This window comes from Pongo abelii, chromosome 16, assembly GCF_028885655.2.
Source record: "Pongo abelii isolate AG06213 chromosome 16, NHGRI_mPonAbe1-v2.0_pri, whole genome shotgun sequence".
NCBI classification, from domain to species: Eukaryota; Metazoa; Chordata; class Mammalia; order Primates; family Hominidae; genus Pongo; species Pongo abelii.
The window spans coordinates 47951210-47973212 of NC_072001.2; the positions used below are offsets into that span (position 1 = coordinate 47951210).

At 45.1% G+C, this 22003-nt stretch overlaps 1 protein-coding gene and 1 pseudogene across 1 annotated transcript in view; both read left to right on the top strand.

The window, feature by feature from the left end:
* The window catches only part of SORD (sorbitol dehydrogenase), a gene marked incomplete at its 5' end in the record, with an annotated part of 43808 nt that overhangs the window by 18822 nt on the left and 2983 nt on the right, over window positions 1-22003 (top strand). Inside the window, 5 exon segments of the mRNA NM_001133308.1 lie at window positions 246-410; window positions 11246-11405; window positions 15435-15553; window positions 18350-18415; window positions 19043-19218. Of these exon segments, the coding sequence (NP_001126780.1) occupies window positions 246-410; window positions 11246-11405; window positions 15435-15553; window positions 18350-18415; window positions 19043-19218 (686 nt within the window).
* LOC129050091 (14-3-3 protein zeta/delta-like) lies at window positions 417-10581 on the top strand (annotated as a pseudogene).

Genomic DNA, 22003 nt, shown 5'->3' on the forward strand with positions numbered 1-22003 from the left:
AAACAACCAGGCACTATAGCCTAGCCAAGTGGACACATAAAATTAGCCATCACATGTGGAAGCTTGTTTGCCTTGCGAGACTTAATCAGGGTTGCTGTGGAGCTTGTTTTCCTCTGTGGCCTAAATCGTGTACCTGGCCTGGTAACCCAGCCCTGTCCCCTGGGCAAAGGGAAATCACTAGGTCACCTCAGAGTGATAGGGGTTCTTCCCTCTCTCACTGTTTTTTTCTTCCTTTCTTTTATCAGAGGTGTTGCTGAGGATGCATTCTGTTGGAATCTGTGGCTCAGATGTCCACTACTGGGAGGATGGTCGAATTGGGAATTTTATTGTGAAAAAGCCCATGGTGCTGGGACATGAAGCTTCAGGAACAGTCGAAAAAGTGGGATCATTGGTAAAGCACCTAAAACCAGGTCAGCAAGGTCCTTCGACTTATGTGTTCATTCAACATAAATATGTGTGCATGCTTTCTTTGGGCCAGGCCCTCTGTTAAGCTCTGGGTACAGCAGGGAACAAGACAATCTTGGTCCATACTCACATGGATCTTACCTTACACAAGAAAAGAGGGACCTGGAGCAGACAGATAGTTACTTAGTCACCATGTGTTTAGGGCAGTAGAGGAGAATACAGGGTGTGATTAGTGTATTTTACCCAGACCCTTGGTTCATTTGAGGAAGGGACAATTAATCCAACATCCGGAGCCAAGTAAGAAATAAGCCAGGTAAAGGGCTGGAGAAAACACTTGAGGCACAGGAACCCAAACTACCTTTACAAGCTGTGAACCACGGCCTTGGATATAGTGTTTGATTTTTATTAGATGGCTGGGAAACCACCATTAATTTTCCTAGATTTACTTAATTCATTTTTCCAGAGGGAGGAATTCTCAGCTGTGGCAGGCTGTGTTGTTCCCTGATACCGTGAATTAAATCCAAGTTGTCTTGGCATAGTTAGCTGTTGGCTTTAACCTTCCTTTACCGGTGAGGCTGCTGTGCAGCCTGGAAATAAGGTCACATTATTTGGGGGAAGGTGGAGGTTGACAGGAGGCCCCATCCTGTGTTAGTTATAAAGTTCTCTGAGCCCAACCACATGGAGAGGGATTGACTAGCTGTGAAGAAGTCAGGCATGTGTCTTGTTTAGGGATTTTAAGTCATTCATCATTAGCGGAAGTCAAGAAGGCTCCTGTGGTGTTATGAGGTTATTTCATAGTGGAATGTTTATAGCTTCCAACAGCCACTGATGATTGGTTCTCACCTGTGGGACAAAGTCTCTGACTATAAATTATAACAAAGAGTGGGGTTCTCTAAATGTAAATTATAACAAGGGTTTAGTCAGTTGTCTACAATGAACTCAGTCTTATGCCATGAGCCTTGAGGGATACAGAAAAATGAGCAGATATGATCCCTAGATGCTTAGATCTATATGGAAACACTAGATGTCAGGCCCTTCATAAATACCAGCAATTAGACAGCAAGCCCATAGGGTACAATTAGGTGTGGAAAAGAATAGGCTTTAGGAGTTCAAAGGGCATTTGTTGTGGGCAGAGGTGGTTAAAGAGTTCATGGAGGAGATAGGTCTTTGAGCTAGACATCTAACAGTAGTATTAATAAGAGGGTGGCTAATATTTATTGATTTGCTACATTAGTCTCCATGTTAAACACTTAGATGTACAATTCTTTCTTTCTTTCTTTCTTTTTTCTTTTTTTTTGGATGGAGTCTTGCTCTGTCACCCAGGCTGGAGTGCAGTGGTGCGATCTCGCCTTGCTGCAACCTCCACCTCCTGGTTCAAGTGATTCCCATGCCTCAGCCTCCCGAGTAGCTGGGATTACAGATATGCACCACCATGCCTAGCTAATTTTTGTATTTTTGGTAGAGGCTGGGTTTCACCATATTGGCCAGGCTGGTCTTGAACTCCTGACCTCAAGTGATCTGCCCACCTTGGCCTCCCAAAGTGCTGTAATTATGGGCCTGAGCCACTGCACCTGGGCTATTTATTTCATTCTTGTAACAACTCTATGAGGTAGGCATTATTATCTTCATTAATTGAAGAAGAAATTGAAGGCTGGTTATTGCCCAGGCTCACTCACTAGTTGGTCTCAGAACTGGGATACCCACCCTGGTCTTCTGGACTCTAGAGCAAGTGCTCAGAACCACTGGGCTTACCCAGCATCTTCATACTTGAGAAAGGTTTTATATTTGAGTTATTGAAGAGGTCAGAGCTAATATTCTAGTTAAGAGGAAGTGAACAGGCTGGGTGCGGTTGCCCATGCCTGTAATCCCAGCACTTTGGGAAGCTACAGTGGGCAGATCACTTGAGGTCAGGGGTTTGAGACCAGCCTGGCCAATATGGTGAAACTCTGTCTAAAAATAGAAAAATTAGCCAGACATGGTGGCACGCACCTGTAATCCCAGCTACTTGGGAGGCTGAGGCAGGAGAATTGCCTGAACCCAGGAGGCAGAGGTTGCAGTGAGCTGAGATTGTGCCACTGCATGCCAGCTTTCCAGCCTTGGTGAGAGGCAGAGCAAGACTCCATCTCAAAAAAAAAAAAAAAAAAAGAGGAAGCGAACAATAAAATTATAGATGTGAGAGTAACACATCTGGGTGCAGATAAGTCTGTGCTGCTCAGAGCAGAAGTATTGTGTTGGGGAGTTATTGGAGATGATAAACATGCATAATCTTTATAAAAGTCCCTCTTTAAAAAGCACTTGGCTGGGCATGGTGGCTTACACCTGTAATCTCAGCACTTTGGGAGGCCAAGGCAGAAGAATTGCTTGAGCTCAGGAGTTTGAGACCAGCATGAGCAACAGAGGGAGACCCTGTCTCTACAAAAAATAAAATTAGCTGGGTGTGGTGGTGTGCACCTGCAGTTCCAGCTACTCAGGAGGCTGAGACAGAAGGATCACTTAAGCCCAGGAGGTTGAGGTTGCAGTGAGCCATGATTGCACCACTGCACTCCAGCTTGGGTGACAAAGCAAGACTCTATCTCAAAAAAATAAAATAAAATAAAATTTAAAAAGCACTGTAAAACTGTGAAATGTCATGTTATCATAATATAATCATAATTAGAAGATAAAACTGAATAATATGAAAACTCCACCTGATTATGGAGGATCTTGAAGGCTAGGTGGAAGATTCATCGTTAATGGCATAGGCATAATTTGCAGAAAGTTCACCGGACAGGAGAGAAAGCAGAAGGAGTCAGAGGAGATAGAAGGAAGAGACAAATATAGACATTTTATTTTTTTGAGATGAAGTCTCATTCTGTTGTTCAGGCTGGAGTGTAGTAGGGCCATCTTGGCTCACTGCAACCTCTGCCTCCCGGGTTCATGCCATTCTCCTGCCTCAGCCTCCTTGAGTATCTGGGACTACAGGCACCCACCACCAGGCCTGCTAATTTTTTGTATTTTTAGTAGAGATGGGGTTTCACTGTGTTAGCCAGGATGGTCTCGATCTCCTGACCTTGTGATCCACCTGCCTCGGCCTCCCAAAGTGCTGGGATTACAGGTGTGAGCCACTGCGCCCGGCCCTACTTTTCAAAGCTGAGCCCAGCCATGGATTTGTATACTCAAATACCTATGAGTTGGGCAAATTCCTCTCGTCTTGAGGTCAAAAGAACATGGAGCCTGTTAGAAAGCGACATTCTTTACTCACCGCAGCTTAGGAATCCTGTACAGGGACTGTGTAGACAAGATATGAAGCCAGTTTTCCCAAGGGGAATTTATTGGCTCTGCAACTCCAGCTTGATTTTTTAAAGGGAAGCACACCGTTCCAGTCAAAGCCTTGGTAAAACAACTAGTTTCTCCATTTGTGTCCTGTTGTGAAAGAAGATGGATTCTTATTGCACTGATGGAAACAACTATATTGCCATAAATCAAGAATACTCACAAATAGTTTCCAAAGTCTAGAGAAACTGGCCAAAAGAAACAAACATACTCCAAATTTTATTCACAGGAGTATACATTACTGAATTGTTAAAAGCTGTAGATAGCTCAAAAGAAAAATTCCCTTGACTCTGAAAAACAAGGATTAGCAATGTTTTAAGCAGAAAGTTAAAAAGGATTACTTCAGTTTTCTATTAGTTCAGTCCATTCCATTAATACTTGCTCTGCTTGGTATTCGTGAACATTTCAGTTCTTCATGAGTCCTATACATTTTTCCTCTATTCCAATGTCACAATCTCCAAGGTTATCAGAAACCTGCATTTGAGAGCACCTATCAAAGTCCTATAGCTGATTATAAACTATCTTTTGAAGATGATTAAAACAAGACAACAATTGTCTGTGAATGACAAAATATCCAGGGTAGCTACAGTTAAAAACACAATTGACAAAGAAATTTGATTATCTCTGTGGTTTACAATAATTTACACAATAACCTTAATTATGATTGATAGCAAATAGACATTAGAATTTTAGATATTCTATACAATTTTGGAACATAATATTATTCACTAAAATATAACCTAAAGAAGATTAAACATGACTTTGGCAATCCCACGTAACTCAACGTGTCAAATACTATTGTTTACCTCTCTTTTGGATGCTCCAGGGGCCTGCTATAGTACCCAAAAGCTAGGGATTAGAAAAGACAACCTTGAAACTGAAGTTTGATTTGGGGGAGCCTGTTAAATATGTTAGCGGTTCAAAGCACTTGATATTATGAAGTACAATTACAGATTACTATAAACTATTTATTTTAGCCAAAGTCATGACTCAAACATTTTAAAACAAGGCAAAAACCTTCACTCATTAAGAGGGAGGACTTAGCTTCCAAACAATCTGTCTTTAATGTTACATGAAAATCCTGTTCAAGAGGAGAAAGTCAAATTTCACCCTTTCGTTAGTCTACTATTAATGTCAACCCCAACTTTTTAAATGAAACCTTAGAGATAATTCTATCAAATCTTACCCAGTTTGATCATGAGGTGAGATTTTTGTAAACCTTTTATAACTCTCTACAAATTTTTGTTAAGGAGCAGATCAGTGCCTTAAGAAAGCCTTGTTGTGCTTTTATTTCAATGCTCAATTTACGTAAAAAACATAGAATACCCTTTTGAATTTAGTCAATATATTCAGACACAGAATTTCCTTTGCAAGGTTAATTTTTATAATCCTTCCACAACTTGCTCAAACCTTCAGCTTTATCTTAACCTAATTCTAAACAATCCTTTATTTCTAGGCAAAATTTACATTTCCATGCTTTCTTATAATCTTTTACCAAAACACATTTTACTTTCCTTACACACCTTGCATGTAAATCTATTTTCAGTAGTCTCTAATTTCCTCTGGGAGGAAAGTGGCTGGGTTTAGGCAGGGACAGGTTTTTAAGTGGACTGTAGATCCTTCCAGCAGCAAAGCCTGATATGTGAAGAAGCAATTGTCTGTTAGCCAGAGACTCCAATGTAGCTGGATGCAGAACAGGTGCCTCAAACATAAGGATTGAATGGCTGTTCTCCCTGTGATGGGGACAGTACTGAGGCTAAAAGTTGTCTCTCAAGGGTGGCTTCCTCTTGACTATTGAATGTGGAATTTTGCTGTTTACAGATGGGGCATGGTGCCTCGTCCCTAATAGAGGGATGTAGGAGGGAGATAAATTGGGGAACTAGAGGCCTTGGACAAAGGGCCAATAGTGCCCCCCACAGAGAAAAATCCCATTTCACTAGGTGGCATGGTAGGGACTGAAACGTTAGGTAAAAACTCTGACTCTAAATTTTTTCCAGGCAGAGGTTAGAAAGAGGTTTGGGGTTTGATAGTCTACCCCCACAGTATGCCTCTTAGCAAAAGAAAATTGTCACATAGAGGAACTGTTCAAATTCAATGGGCAGACACAGTCTCAGCCTTGCCACTGCTGCCCCCACCACCCAGAGACTGCTGAGCCCCTGTCTATCCACCGCCACCACCCACTTCAGACACTGAACATCCAGTCATGAATAAAAATGAGCTGGTTCAGAAGGCCAAACTGGCTGAGCAGGCTGAGCGATATGATGACGTGGCAGCCTGCATGAAGTCTGTAACTGAGCAAGGAGCTGAATTATCCAATGAGGAGAGGACTCTTCTCTCAGTTGCTTATAAAAATGTTGTAGGAGCCCGTAGGTCATCTTGGGGGGTCATCTCAAGTATTGAACAAAAGACAGAAGGTGCTGAGAAAGAACAGCAGATGGCTCAAGAATACAGAGAGAAAATTGAGACAGAGCTAAGAGATACTGTCTCTTTTGGAAAAGTTCTTGATCCCCAGTGCTTCACAAGCAGAGAGCAAAGTCTTCTATTTGAAAATGAAAGGATATTACTACCGTTACTTGGTTGAGGTTGCCACTGATGATGACAAGTAAGGGATTGTCGATCAGTCACAACAAGCATACCAAGAAGCCTTTGAAACCAGCAAAAAGGAAATACATCCAACACATCCTATCAGACTGGGTCTGGCCCTTAACTTCTCTGTGTTCTCTTGTGAGATTCTGAACCCAGAGAAAGCCTGCTGTCTTGCAAAGACAGCTTTTGATGGAGCCATTGCTGAACTTGATACATTAAGTGAAGAGTCATACAAAGACAGCACGCGAATAATGCAATTACTGAGAGACAACTTGACATTGTGGACATCAGATACCCAAGGAGACAAAGCTGAAGCAGGAGAAGGAGGGGAAAATTAACCAGCCTTCCAACTTTTTTCTGCCTTATTCTAAAATTTACACAGTAGACCATTTGTCATTCATGCTGTCCCACAAATAGTTTTTGTTTACAATTTATGACAGGTTTGTGTTACTTCTATTTGAATTTCTATATTTCCCATGTGGTTTTTATGTTTAATAGTAGGGGAGTAGAGCCAGTTAACATTTAGGGAGTTACCTGTTTTCATTTTAAGTGGCCAATATGGGGATGTGGAATTTTTATACAAGTTATAAATGTTTGGCATAGTACTTTTGGTACATTGTGGCTTCACAAGGGCCAGTGTTCCATATCTAAGCAAAGAAACTTCCATATTTAAGCAAAGAAAACTACCTACATATTGGTTTGTCCTGGTGGGGAGTAAAAGGGATCATTGGTTCCAGTCACAGGTATAGTAATTGTGGGTACTTTAAGGTTTGGAGCACTTACAAGTCTGTGGTAGAAACAGTTATCCCATGGATCCCACGTGTTAAACCATGTATATCTGTGGAATACTCAATCTCAATGCGCACACCTTTGACTACAGCTGCAGAAGTGTTCCTTTAGACAGTCGTAACCCATTTTACTCTGGATAAGGGCAGAAACAGTTCACATTCCATTATTTGTAAAGTTACCTGCTGTTAGCTTTCATTATTTTTGCTACACTCATTTTATTTGTATTTAAATGTTTTAGACAACTGAGGAAGAAATGTGAAAGTAAAGATGCAGTAAAACCTAATTGGCTGATATTCGTTACTTATGTATATCAAGCACAGCAGTAAAACAAAAACCCATGTATTTAACGTTTTTTCAGGTTTTTTGCTTTTGTGATTTTTAGGTTTTTTGCTTTTGTAATTTTTTTTGATACTTGACTAACATGCATGTGCTGTAAAATAGTTAACAGGGAAACAACAGGCTAGGTTTGTTTAACGTCTTATGAAATTTTCATGAACAATCCAAGCATAATTGTTAAGAACATGTGTATTAAATTCATCTAAGTAGAATAAAAGTTTTATGAATAGAAAAAAAATTTGGCTGGGTGCGGTGGCTCACGCCTGTAATCCCAGCACTTTGGGAGGCCGAGGTGGGCAGATCATGAGGTTAGGAGATGGAGACCATCCTGGCTAACACGGTGAAACCCCGTCTTTACTAAAAATACAAAAATTAGCCAGGTGTGGTGGCAGGCGCCTGTAGTCCCAGCTACTTGGGAGGCTGAGGCAGGAGAATGGCATGAACCTGGGAGGCAGAGCTTGCAGTGAGCCCAGATTGCGCCACTGCACTCCAGCCTGGGCAACAGAGCGAGACTCCATCTCAAAAAAACAAAAAGAAAGAAAGAAAGAAAAAAGATTCACTGGGCAGTGCTGGGCACAAAACCCAAATGGAGAGGAGGGTATTCACTGAGGGTGAAATATCCTCCCATACAGTGCCATGAATGCCTATCATTGGGGGACAAAAAGGTCCTTACTAGGTGAAAATTTAGACTGAAATCTTGAATTCTCCCTGTTTCTAGGAAATCACAAAAACAGCAATTATTTGAGTTACTTTCCTGGTTACTAAGGCACTGGCTGATTCTATCCAACAAAATTATATTCCCAGGTTGTAAAAACACCTTCAGCATAGCATACAAAGAAGGGATAGGAGACATGATAGTCACAAAGGAGAGAATGGAAGAAAATGTGATAGGAAAGACTGGAAGTCCTGGTGCCGACACCGTGATGGGCTGTCAGGAACTGGAGTTAGTTCAGGGTCCTTCAGATAACACTGAGGTGTAGCCTCAGCCAGAAACCTTCAGTTGTCCCAGGACCTCCTTCCAACCCCATGTGATGGCTAGGTCTTCCATGAATGGAAACTGGATTGGAACACAGCTGACATTCCCAATACCCAAGGGCGATGGGGGATTGACAAAGTCCCCTCCAGCAAGCCTGTCCTCTGAGTCTTACAGATCTGGTGGCTGCACTAACCACTCTTAACTGACCAACAGAGGCCTGGTATTTGTTTGATTTTGAGAGAAAAAAAAAAAAAAACTATGGATAAGAAACTGCAGAAAGTAAAGTATTGGGGGGCTGCTCCTACTCACCCTTCTGACATATCCCAGATGACCCCCTACAGGTGAAGCAGTCTAGGGTCAGTGTAGCAGTCTCTTTGTCTGAGGTGTTATCCAGAGTTCTTTGTCTCATGACCAAGAAAATTAAGGAGCATGGACACCAAGGGTGAGGTTGGAGTGAAAGTTTAATAAGTCAAAGAGGAAAGCTCTCAGCAGCAGAGCAGGGGACCTGAAAGAGGGTTGTTGTTTTACAGTTAAATACGAAGGTTTTTATAAGAAACTTCCCTTATCCGTCTAGGTGCTGTGTAACTTACCTTTTCTCTGTAGCTACCTGTGTAGCTTCCCTTATTTGTGCAGCTGCGAGCATGTATTAGGCAAGCACAGAGTGCAGCTTCTCTTGCCTGAGCAACTACGGGCATGTTTTAGGCAAGCCCCCACCCCACCCCATGCAAGTTCTCATGGAGCCCACTGTGTACATGCCCAAAAAGGGGAGGAAACTTTTTCCTGGGAGTGCACTGATTACACAGAGAACCAAGGCGTTTTTATGTTGGGCCTCACTCCCTTATCTGTGCCTGTAGCTTGATTTTTCCAAGCTGCTCTTTATGTGCTTGCAGCTTGATTTTTTCCAGTCTGCTCTTTTGTTTGAAAGAATTTCACCAAGGACCTGCCCTAACTGTCTGCCTGCTTTTTTTCTTTCTCTTTCCTCACTTGGGAGGCTGAGGCAGGAGGATCACCTGAACTTGGGGAGGTCGAGGCTACAGTGAGCTTTGATTGCATCACTGTACTCCAGCCTGGGTGACAGAGTGAGATCCTGTCTCAAAAAACAAACAAAAAAACCAAAGAAACATGCACACACAAAAAAACCCAAAAAACCAACAATGAGAAAACTGGAAACAACCAGGTTTTTTCCATCAATAAGAGAATGGTGATACTGACTGTGGTATACTCTTACATTGGAACACTATTCAGCCATGAAAAGGAACAAACTGTCATTTGTTTTTGAGACAGTTTTGCTCTGTCACCCAGGTGGGAATGCAGTGGTGTGATCATGTCTCTCTGCAGCCTCAACCTCTTGGGCTCAAGTGATTCTCCCGCCTCAGCCTCCCAAGTAGCTGGGACCACAGGCACACACCACCATGCTCAGCTAATTAAAAAAATTTTTTTTGTAAAGATGAGGTCTTCCTATGTTGCCCAGGTTGGTCTCAAACTCCTGGGTTCAAGTGATCCTCCTGCCTTGACCTCCCAAAGTGCTGGGATTATGAGATTATAGGCATGAGCCACCACACCTGGCCGGACAATTAATACCACAACAACATAGATCAATCTCAAAAACATTATGCTAACTGAAAGAAGCAAGATTCAAAAGAGTATCTACTGTATGATCCCATTTTTGTGATGTGCTAGAACAGGCAGTACTAATCTGTGGTACAAAAAAAAGTCAAAACATTGGTGTCCTCTGGGGATGGGGGTGGGGATTGACTGGGAACAGATACAGAGGAATAAGATTTCTGAGGTAGTGGTAGTGTTCTGTATCTTAAAAGGGGTTTGCATTCCTAGGTGATACCTTTAAAAAAGAACCATAAACAAATACTGAACTCTAGTTAATGATATGCAGGCTGAAGCATTTAAGGGTGAAGTATACTGATGTCTGCAGCCTGCTTTGAAATGCATCGGAAAAGAAGATAGACTGATGGAAGGAGACAGAGATGAGATGGAGGGGTAGATGGATAGATATGTGATAAAGTGAATATAGCTAGATGTTCCTCGAAGAATGTAGGAGGAGGGTGTCCAGGTGTTCGCTATACAGTTCTTTGAATTTTGCTGTGTGTTTGAAATTCTTCATAATAAAAAGATAGAAAAAAAAAAGCAATTAGAGAGCAGTTCTCAGGCTGGGTTTCCAAGCAGGTGTTGTGAGGCATAGAGTAGAAATATCATAGAGCTGGCTGTTCAGAAGCCTCAAGTATTACTCTCCACTGTACGAGGCCTCTGCAGGTCATTGGCCTTTGCAGTTCTACTACCAGGAATCAGTTGACTCCTAATAATTGTCTAAAAACGACCAGACTGGACATAAAACATGTTGTAATTATAGCTCTTGTCTTTGTAAAGGCTTTGCTCCCTATCTTCCAAACAGATGAAGAAAAAATGCCTGCAAACTCCATGTATTAGCTACACCTTCTCCAGCAGTGTGAGATGGGAACTATACTTGGCTTGCCTTAGCTGGGAAGTGGCTGTGGAGATAGAGGGGTAGCTTGGCTTGTTGCAGGAGTTGGAAAAAGGGCAGGCCACACTGGGCTGTGGAGGAGGGGGCTGGTCCTTTTCCCCCAGAGTGAGTCTGTGCTTCATCCCGAGTTTCCTCACTTGCCTAGGACACCCTGGGTCCCCAGGGAGGAGGGTGGCTCGTTAAGCTAGATTCTCTCATCTGGCATCTGCCCATGAGCATGCAAGCCTTCATAACATCTCTGCTTCTGCTGTTTTCAAAGGTTGGAAAACAAAGAACCAGACCAAAGAGGGGGCAGACTCTGCTCCCACCCTCGGACATGGTGCCATCTTTGTTTTCCTCTCCAGGTGATCGTGTTGCCATCGAGCCTGGTGTTCCCCGAGAAAATGATGAATTCTGCAAGATTGGCCGATACAATCTGTCGCCTTCCATCTTCTTCTGTGCCACACCCCCCGATGACGGGAACCTCTGCCGGTTCTATAAGCACAATGCAGCCTTTTGTTACAAGTTAGTGTCCACAGTCCCACTGGGTCTCCTGGGACCTCTTTCCCTTCATTAGCTTGGTGCTGTTTCCTGTGGTTATTTCTTTATTCTTTTCAGCTCATAATTCCAAACATGAGGCATCACCTGGGCAGGCTACTCTTCTTGGTGGCATTGAGAGAGGGTAGCCTCCCTAGGAATAAGACTGACTCACAGTGGTTGGTTTTAGTCTTTCAGTTTGTTTCCCTTACTTAGAGCAACAATAGAAAATTATTGCTGAAATCACTCACCCTCTGCAGACACCTGGAGGGAATTCCTGTGGTTCATCCTCTGTTATTAGTTTCCACTGCAACCACCAGAAAGGTCATAACAACAATGACCTCGGCCAGGTGTGGTGGCTCACGCCTGTAATCCCAGCATTTTAGGAGGCCGAGGCGGGTGGATCACGAGATCAGGAGAGTGAGACCTTCCTGGCTAACACGGTGAAACCCCATCTCTACTAAAAAAAATACAAAAAATTAGCCAGGCCTGGTGGCGGGCACCTGTAGTCCCAGCTACTTGGGAGGCTGAGGCAGGAGAATGGCTTGAACCTGGGAGGTGAAGGTTGCAGTGAGCCGAGATCACGCCACTGCACTCCAGCCTGGGCAACAGACCGAGACTCCATCTCAAAAAGAAAAACAACAACAATGAGCTCGATAATAACAACAACACACCATGACAGCAACAGCTGACATTTCCTGAGGTGCCGTGGTGTGCTGCCAGGGCTTGAGCTCTGGGATCCTGGATCTACTCCCTCCTGGCAAGTGATTTTGGAGAAATGATTTCACTTTTCTCTGATTCAGTTTCATTTACTCGCCAAAATATTAACTAAGGTGATGCATGGAGAGTCATAATTATTATTACTATGTGCCTGCCCTTGTGCTAATAAGTGGTTTGCATGCTTTAATTTATTTAATCTCCACAAGAATAATGGTGAGGTGGGCACCGTTATTGGGTTAACCAAGGCAGAAGGAAGCTCATTGACTTGGGCACAGAGCACAACCAAGAGTCAAACTGGGGTCTCTGAGTCTCAAGCTCCTGCCCTGTGCCCACTCCCTTACCCTACTCCAATTCTCACCCCTGAAATTGTGAAGTTGAGTCTGGAGGAAGCAAAGTGCTTCCCTTTCTGCATGACCCCTCATGGCCCCAGCCATGGAGCTCTAGGGTGCTGAAGTGCTGCTTTCCCCGTGACCCAACCCAGATGCATTCTTCTCCCACCACAGCCTGGCCCCAGGCTGGGGCTTGTCTGATGGAGGCCAGGTGCCAGTCACAGGAGCAGTATGACAGATCTGAGTTTTTCTAGGGCCCACTGGGAGCCTTGAGAGGAGTCACAGGCCAGAGACCTTGTGATGGGTTTAAGTCAACACCTGAACCTGCTCTAGAAGTAAGCAGGTTACATGTGCAGAGTACACCTTTCAGCAAGTGTTTCCTGAATGAGCCCATCTTTCTGGGGCCCTTTCCAAGTCAAGACACCAAACAAAAGTTTCATGGAAGGCAGAAGAGCATAGTGGTGAAGCCCACTGGTCTCTGCCAATTACAACTGTGTGACCTTGGGCAAGTCACTTAAATTTTGTAACCTCAATATCCTCGCCTGTAAAATAGAGATAGTAATGGTACCTCCCTCACAGAATTACTGATGAGATCCAATGAGAAAAGCATATCAAGTCTCCAGCATGAGGTCTGGCACATAGTAAGTGCTCAGTAAATGGTACCAAGCTATGCCATAGTCATGGCCTAGTGGTCTGGGGATGGAGGTGCAGGAGTAGGCCTGAAAGAGAGGCTTGTGCTGGTGGTTTATAGGGAATGATGGGGCTCTGGTTGGCAGTGGCAGTGGCAGTGGCAGTGGGGGTGCTGAGGAAGGTCTCTGGGGAGTCCTACAGCCCCTGCCTTTCTTCTCCTCCCAGGGGGCTTTCTGCCTGTGTCCCCAGTTCTTCCCTAGACCCAAGCCCTCCTCTCTGATGTCTTTTTAGGTTTCCCATACTACCACAGCCTCTTTATTTTTGTATCTATTTTCTTTCTATTTTCCTGCTTCCTCCTTGGCTTCTTGATCATCCGTTACCCAATTTGGACTGTTCCCTGAACCCCATTGTAAAAACTACCAAGTTGCCTCATCACTCTCTGGTGTTTATAAAGTCATGAAAGGTTGGGGCTGGGAAGAAACTTGGAGTCTTCTCATCCTTGTTCTCCATCAACCCCCACTGGACAAGATTGGGGAGGGTGGAGTCAGTGGTTTTCCCAAGGTCAGTGCCAGCGGGGCTGGCCTCCAGGACTGCTTGTGCACGCTTCTGCCTCCACACCAGGTGGCTTTCCAACATGGTTGGCTGTGTTGGGTGCAGGCGGATGAGGCAGAATCTGCTTAATCTGTAGAGTATTCTTCCTGATAACAATCTTCCCTCATCACCTTCCCCAATCCCATCTCTCCTCCATGTAGTTTCCACGCAGGCCACCCTCTGCATAGAGCCCTTATGAGTTCCTCAGGAGGCCCAGATGTGGAAGGGCAGGCGTGTCTAGGAGCCTGTGGAGTCCCTGAGAGAGTTTAGGAATCTTCACTATTTCATTTTAAACTTTTTCCTGTTATATAGAAGGGATACTTCTAGGGGGAGTAGAAGGAGTGTGATCGCAGTCAGAGCAGGACAGTGGATTGGAGTAGGGGAAGTGATGGGAAAGAAGCCGAGGGGAAGGGATAAGGGGGTGGTGGGTGGCAGCTGGGCCTCCATTGGCCCGGTGAGTAGTTCTGTCAAGGATCAGGGACCGTGACAGGAGGACTCTGAGTTATTCTGTTGAAGATCGGAGACAGTGTTGAAAGGATCATGGGGATGAGCACATGGTTTGGCTGCCACATTTATTTCTTTTTGGAACTTGAGGGTTTTCCTGTTCCTGTGTGTGGAGATTTGGGGTGCTGGGTAAATCCTGGGCAGTGAGGAACTAGCAGAAATTGGATATTAATATTAGCTACACAGCTGCTCATACCAGGAAGCAGCTGATATGGGACAGGCAGAGGATGTGGAATCAGGACACCTTGGTTAAGTCTGGCCTTCATTCCCTAGCTTCATAACCTTGGCAATTCTCTCAATGTCAGTGAGTTTCAGTTTCCTCTTCTGTAAACTAAAGGTTTTCTAAAAAAAGCCTGCCCTACCTGCCTAACATGGTTATCATGAGGATTAAATGAGATCATGGATGAGCGTGCTTCCTAATCTGTAAAGCTTTATGCAAATATTTGCTGTCGTCATCAGCTGCATTATTGATAGGGTCAAGATGCCAGTGGAAGTGAAAACCTAGAACCCAGAGTGAAGGTGACACAGCATTTAATCAGCTTTGTGGAACAGGTCCTTTTTCCTTCTTGACTGGTCCTGGGTCAGCAGGGCAGCCGCTGTCCTCAGATGTGGTTCTTCTGGAATGTATAATATGGGAGGCGACTATCAGAGTGATGCCCATTGCTAAATCACTGTTGTGCAAAACTGGTGATAGGATTGTTTGCTAAAGTGAAACTAAAAAGGCTGTAAGTTTGAGAAGCAGAGGAGATGCTGGATCGTGGCCATGTTAACTCCTTGTTAAATAAACTTTTCATTTATTAATGATAACCACATACCATAGCTTGGATAGCACGTTAAAGAAAACATAATGTGTTCATTTCACTGAATTGATTTCTCCAATGAAAACCATGTTGCCTTCTTCAGATGGGGACATTGTGGCATGGGTTCTGTGATGAGAACATATCTGGCTTCTAATTTGAACGCTTTGGGCCCCTCACTAGCTTTGGACCGTTGGGGCGAGTCATTTAACCCACCACGCCTGTTTCCTCATGTGTAAAACGGGCATGATAGTACCTACCACAGAACTATTCCAGGGATTTACATGAGTTAATGTATATAAATTGCTTAGCACATTGCTCTGTACATAAATAAATGCTCGATAAATGTTAGCTATGGTTGTTATTACAGTGATGTTGGGCATATATAATACTATTGTTAGCATTGTAGTTAACTCAGAGTATCGCTGTGTCAATTGACTCCTCAGGCTTCCTGACAATGTCACCTTTGAGGAAGGCGCCATGATTGAGCCACTTTCTGTGGGGATCCATGCCTGCAGGAGAGGTGGAGTTACCCTGGGACACAAGGTCCTTGTCTGTGGAGCTGGTAAGAAACAGAAGCTACCCTGTTGCGGGTTCATTGACTGGGAATGTGGGGACCTCTCTGCCCATCTCATTCCCTCTCCAAGGCTTGAGATTTGTTCTAGAATCCTTCTGGGTAAGGGAGGATTGCAGTGTCCCATTCCCTCAGTGACTAGCACTTTGCTAAACAAATGAGTATCTGCAGACATGATATTAACTAGGGTTATATGTCCTAGGCAACATAGCCCTTTTGTTCATTTAAAGAATGAATTGGCTGGGCACGGTGGCTCCTGCCTATAATCCCAGCACTTTGGGAGACCAAAGCCAGTGGATCACTTGAGCCCAGGAGCTCAAGACCAGTCTGGGCGACATGGTGAAACCCCCTCTCTACAAAAAAATACAAGAATTAGCAGGTATGGTAGTGTGTGTCTGTAGTTCCAGCTACTCAGAAGGCTGAGGTGGGAGGATCACTTGAGCCTGGGAGGTCAAGGGTGCAGTGAGGCATGATTGTGCCACTGAACTCCAGTCTGGGTGACAGAACAAGACCCTGTCTCAAAAAAAACAAGACCCCATCTCAAAACAAACAAACAAACAATCAAAAAGAATGAATCTGGGCCAGGCGGGGTGGCTCATGCCTATAATCCCAGCACTTTGGAAGGCTGAGACGGGTGGATCACTTGAGGCCAAAAGTTCAAGACCAGCCTGGCCAACATGATGAAACCTCATCTTTACTAAAAATACAAAAATTAGCCGGGCGTGGTGATGCGCCCCCTGTAGTCCCAGCTACTTGGGAGGCTGAGACAAGAGAATCACTTGAACCTGGGAAGCAGAGGTTGCAGTGAGCCAAGATCATGCCACTGCACTCCAGCCTAGGCGACAGAGCGAGATTCTGTCTCAAAAAAAAAAAAAAAAAGGAATTAATCTGGTGATTATTTTTGAACCCTTGATGGGAAACTAGGGAAATTTTTTTTTTCTTTTGAGACAGAGTCTTACTCTGTTGCCCAGGCTGGAGTACAGCAGCGTGATCTTGACTCACTACAACCTCCACCTTAGAGGAATATTTTTGATAGTAAAGGGAAGGGCTACTCTTGGAACTTTCAAATTGTACCAGCAAAGTGATGGCCTAGTCCCATCTATGAATAGGGTAGACCCTGCTCCCGGCTAGTGGGAGGAGTGAGCAGTGGTCCGCTCCCACACCACTGTGAGCCAGCAGTCTGCCTGCAGTAGGGTTGTAGCTAGCTGCCTTCTCTCATCCCCTGTTTCAAGCCATCTGGAACAGGCCTTAGCAGCCTCAGACCAAATCATTCTGGTGACCCAGACAGTACGCTCACACTCCTTGTGGGTGTGATCTGGTGTTCCTCATACTTGTTTGTGATTTTCTTTGGCTGGCCAAATAAGTGATCACAGGGCTTCCTAAGAGGGCTGATGGATGTAGAATAGACTTGCCGCAATGGGCTAGCAGACTGCGGGACTCAGGTGACAGATTCTTATAAAAATCTGCATGGATCCAGTACCTTTTTACCATAGAAAAGGAAAATAAATCACACACACCACACACAGGCATGCCTTGCCCCCAACACACACACACAGAAATTCACCTGCAATCCCATCACCAATTAGCCCAAGAGAACCACTACTAATATTTGGGTATAGAATCTTTTAGTTAGTTTTTTTCTGAGACCATGCTAAATACGCTTCCTTTACCTACTCTTTTTTAAAAATCAGGCTGGGCATGGTGGCTCGTGCCTATAATCCTAGCACTTTGGGAGGCTGAGGCAGTCGGATCACCTGAAGTCAGGAGTTTGAGACCACCCTGGCCAACATGGTGAAACCCTGTCTCTACTAAAAATACAAAAATTAGCCAGGCGTGGTGGCGGGTGCCTGTAATCTCCACTACTTAGGAGGCTGAGGTGAGAGAATTGCTTGAACCCGGGAGGCAGAGGTTGCAGTGAGCTGATTGCACCACTGCACTCCAGCCTGGGTGACAGAGAAAGACTCTGTCTCAAAAAAATACTGTGAACATTTTTCCATGTCAATAGATAAAGAGTTATGGAGTAATTTTTAATAGCCGTGTAGTTTTTTAATCATGCTTTGTTGGACATTTCAGGTATTATTTTTCAGTGTTTTGTTTTCTGAGGGAGCTCACAAAATTGTTCTTGGGGGTGTGTATGAAAGGTAAATCCCCAAAGATGTTCTGCATTGCTTTCATTCTGTGGGCCTAATTTTTATATTAAAACCATAGTGTCACATAGCATGCAGATACTATGGGGAAGCAGGTGTCTCAGGCAAATCGTTGGATACCTGAGTATCCTGGGGCTATCTGGGCACCTGGGCCAACCCAAGGAGCCAACTCACTTAAGAACCCTCTCCAGGTGGTCCTCAGAGGGCACCTAAAAGGAATATGTCTCTCTCTGGGGGAGGTGTGATGGGTTCTCACGAAGGTAGGAGCAAAGAAAGAACAGGAAAACAAGTCCAGACCTTCTGAGATTTCTTATTTTCTGCATAAGTTTGTGTTTCCTTGAATCCTGTGGTTTGAGATTATCTCCATTAGTGTCCAGGAGTAAGTGGGAAAATTTTAGCTCTGAGGTTTGAGAGGATTAAATAGAACCCAGCACTAGGAGCGTATTTTATGTAGAGAATAATTCTTCATGGATTCATTCACTTCTGCATTCAACAAACAGCCGCTAAGGTCTTATCATGCCAGGCACTGGGATAGATGCTAGAGACACACAAAAGATATGGTTCCTGTCCATGGCCTGGACAAGTGGGAGAGCAGATGTTTAATATTTCACAAACATCTTCCATCTTCTGCTTTGTTTAGGGCCAATTGGGATGGTCACTTTGCTCGTGGCCAAGGCAATGGGAGCAGCTCAAGTAGTGGTGACTGGTAAGACTTTGTTCTTTTTCAATCTCCTTGACTGGGAAACAGCTGGGCCTACTGTATGTGTATGTGTGAGGAGAGGTTATCTGTGACAGTGTGGAGGGGGTGAGTGTGTAGTGTCATATGGATTGTGGAGATATAGAAGAGTGTGAGTGTGTGTTTTGTGTTAGGAGAAGCTATCAGAGAGAGAGAGAGAGTTTGTGTGAGAGAGAATGTGTGTGTGTAGCTGTGTGGTGGATATGGGGGTGTATGAGGGTGTAGAGCAGGGGTGTCCAATTTTTTGGCTTCCTTGGGCCACATTGGAAGAATTGTCTTGGGCCCCACATAAAATACACTAACACTAATGATAGCTGATGAGCGTAAAAAAAATTTTTTTTAATCTCATAATATTTGTAGAGAGTTTATGGATTTGTGTTGGGCCATATTCAAAGCCATCCTGGGCTGCATGTGGGCTGCAGGTTGGACAAGCTTGGTGTGAAGAGTATGTGTGTTGGGCTCAACACCACCACCCATTGCACGAGAGCTTTGTTGCCATCAGATCTTACACCTCCATTTTCTTTTCTTCCTAATGAGTCATCAGATTTCTCTGTTGGAAAGAATTTTTTTTTTTTTTTTTTTTTTTTTAACCTTCAGATCTGTCTGCTACCCGATTGTCCAAAGCCAAGGAGATTGGGGCTGATTTAGTCCTCCAGATCTCCAAGGAGAGCCCTCAGGAAATCGCCAGGAAAGTAGAAGGTCTGCTGGGGTGCAAGCCGGAAGTCACCATCGAGTGCACGGGGGCAGAGGCCTCCATCCAGGCGGGCATCTACGTGAGTGGGCTGAGGGCAGCTTTGGGGAATCAGCGTAGGGGAGTGAAGGAGGCAGAGGTAGGGAGTCAAACTTCTTTACCAGCTTGCTGTGTGAGCCCCAAGCCAAACTTATTTGTCTTTTGCTATCTCTGTTTTCTTTTTTTTTTTTTTTTTTTGAGACAGAGTCTCACTCAGTCGCCCAGGCTGGAGTGCCGTGGCTCGATCTTGGCTCACTGCAAGCTCCGCCTCCTGGGTACACGCCATTCTCCTGCCTCAGCCTCCCGAGCAGCTGGGACTACAGGTGCCCGCCACCATGCCTGGATAAATTTTGTATTTTTTTTAGTAGAGACGGGATTTCACCGTGTTAGCTAGGGTGGTCGCCATCTCCTGACCTCATGATCCACCCTCCTCGTCCTCTCAAAGTGCTCGATTACAGGCGCTATCTCTGTTTTCTTATCTTTAGTGCGGAGAGTGTACTTGAACTTGCCTTATATCCTTATTGGGCCATCTGAGGTTCACACAAGATAACAGCTATACATGGGCCTTGAAAAATGTTAAGGACACACACTTTGGGGATGGGGTTGGCTTCATGATCATATCTGTGATGTTAAAAGTGCAGTAGTTTTGGTAAAAAGATCAAGAAGAAAAACAGGGAACCATGCCTTAATTGTATGTGGGAAATCTCTGTCTTATTTTATTGAGGAAAACTGCAGTCTTTTAGTCATTGATATAAAGTGACAGTCATTCAGTTAGTCATGAAGGTGAGGTGATTTTCCAGGGTCACAGCTGACTACTGCTTGTTTTGTCTCCCAGACCTAGGAACAGATAAGCTGCCAATGCCTGACTCGCCCCTCAGTGACCCACCAGCCACTTATGGGAAGTTGGCAGGAAGTTGGAGGTGGTGGGAGGGAGTGGCATTGACAGATCAAAGTATGAGGAAACGAAGGGAAAAGAATAACTTCCAGGTTCCAAGCCCTACTGTATGCCAGGTTCTCTGCTGTACTTTATAAACATGAGGCCTAATCTGCACAATAGCCCTGAAAATCAGTTACCGTTTTATGCTGAGGGATTTGTGGTTTGTTTGAGGCAAGCCAAGTCAGGCCCAGGCCCAGCCCTGCCAGGCCCCAGTGCCTGAGTTGCTCCGCTGCTTAGGAGAAGAAGGGAAGGAGGGCACGAACAACCCTGCTAGGGTAAGGGGACAGGGCCAGGGCTGGAGAGGGTAGCAGGCAGCTGCCACCACAGGGGACTCCCGTCCCTGCCTCCCAGACAGCTTCCCCACGGTAGCGTGGGCTTCCTCCTTCCTTCTGAGAGTCACAGCAGGAGGGCACTTTGCATCACATGAGACATTCTAGGGAAGGCTGACCCACCAAGCTGAGTAGCAGAGCTGCCTAGACCTCCTCCTACTAAGTTGCCCAGTGGCCTTGGGAGCTGAGGAAGCAGTGGGGGAGAGGGAGGACCGGGTGCCACCTTGGCACTGTCCTGAGTTTCAGCTGGAGTTGGCCAGCCCTCTGCTTCACTGTCATAGGCAGTGGTCGCCATGTGGGAAGGGGCAAAAAGAAGCTGAAGCTCAGAGAGGAACAATGGGTCTGTGTGTGTGTGTGTGATTGATCTACCCATGGTATGTCTTGGGTACCTACTGTGTGCCAGGCTTTGTGCTGGGCACTTTGAGGGCTAAGACATGAGTAAGTCGCATCTACTGTCTTCAAGTTGTCGGCAGGTCAGTGACCTCCACCCCACAGAGAGGCAGTATAAGCTGGGGGACTTAAAGGACATGGCTCTCCTCCCTCTTGTGCCCTGCCCTTAGAGCATTTGGAACAGTTGGCATTTCCAGCTGTTGATGGTGGGGGCCTGGTTGCCAGACTACCTGAGGCAGGCATGGAGGTGAATGTGACCCATGGGCCTCACCAGGCCTGAAGCAGTGTCTCTCCTGACGTCACGCATGACAGGTGCTGTAGAATGCTATAGACCACCCCGCCAATGAGCAGGCTAGGTGGCTGGACCAAATATGGACAAATCTGAGCATCACTGTCCTGCCAGGTTATGACTGGATAGTGTTTGTGATGAGACGTGGCAGATGCCTTGGGGTAGAATTGATGTCATATCCTTGGTGCAGTTGCGATACCTACAGGATGGTGTCCAGGTGGTTCCAGCATTCCTTGACCTGGGGTCAGCAAACTGCTGGCATCTTGGCAGCTTGGGATGGTCAGTTGGTGTTCCTCCTCATCACCAGGTAGAGAGGAAGTACTGGGAGAAAGTAGTTTCCCTAGAAAATGGGCTGAGAGGGCACGTCCAGGGTACCACAGCTCTGAAGCAGCAGCACTGGGAGTCACTCCCACACCACTCAAACCCTGAGTTCACCTCTTGCTCACAGCACTGCAGGCCTCTCTCCATGGTGTATCCTTCATCTCAGAAGTGGAGGCTGTGATCATGGTGTATCCCTCATCTCAGAAGTGGAGGCTGTGATGTGTGCCTTTCTCTAGTTCCACTGTTTAGCACCTAGAATGGTCCCAATAAATGCTTGCTGCTGACTATAATGAACACCCAGCATGATTGAATTGTCCATTGATCTGTCTCTCACCACACTGAGCACAGTGATCCCCAGAAAGCTCTGGAACAAGCATAGCACTCACAGGGAGTTCTGGGGAAATTTTCACGAGAAATTTCACTGCTGCCTGTGACCCACTCCAAGTGGGGAACTGATAAGGCAGATAAACATTCAAGGAAGACAAAACCCATTATGGCTCATACTGTTGAGGTAAACATCTCCAGAACAAAAAGATTTCTAACTGCCAGCCTGCACGCACAG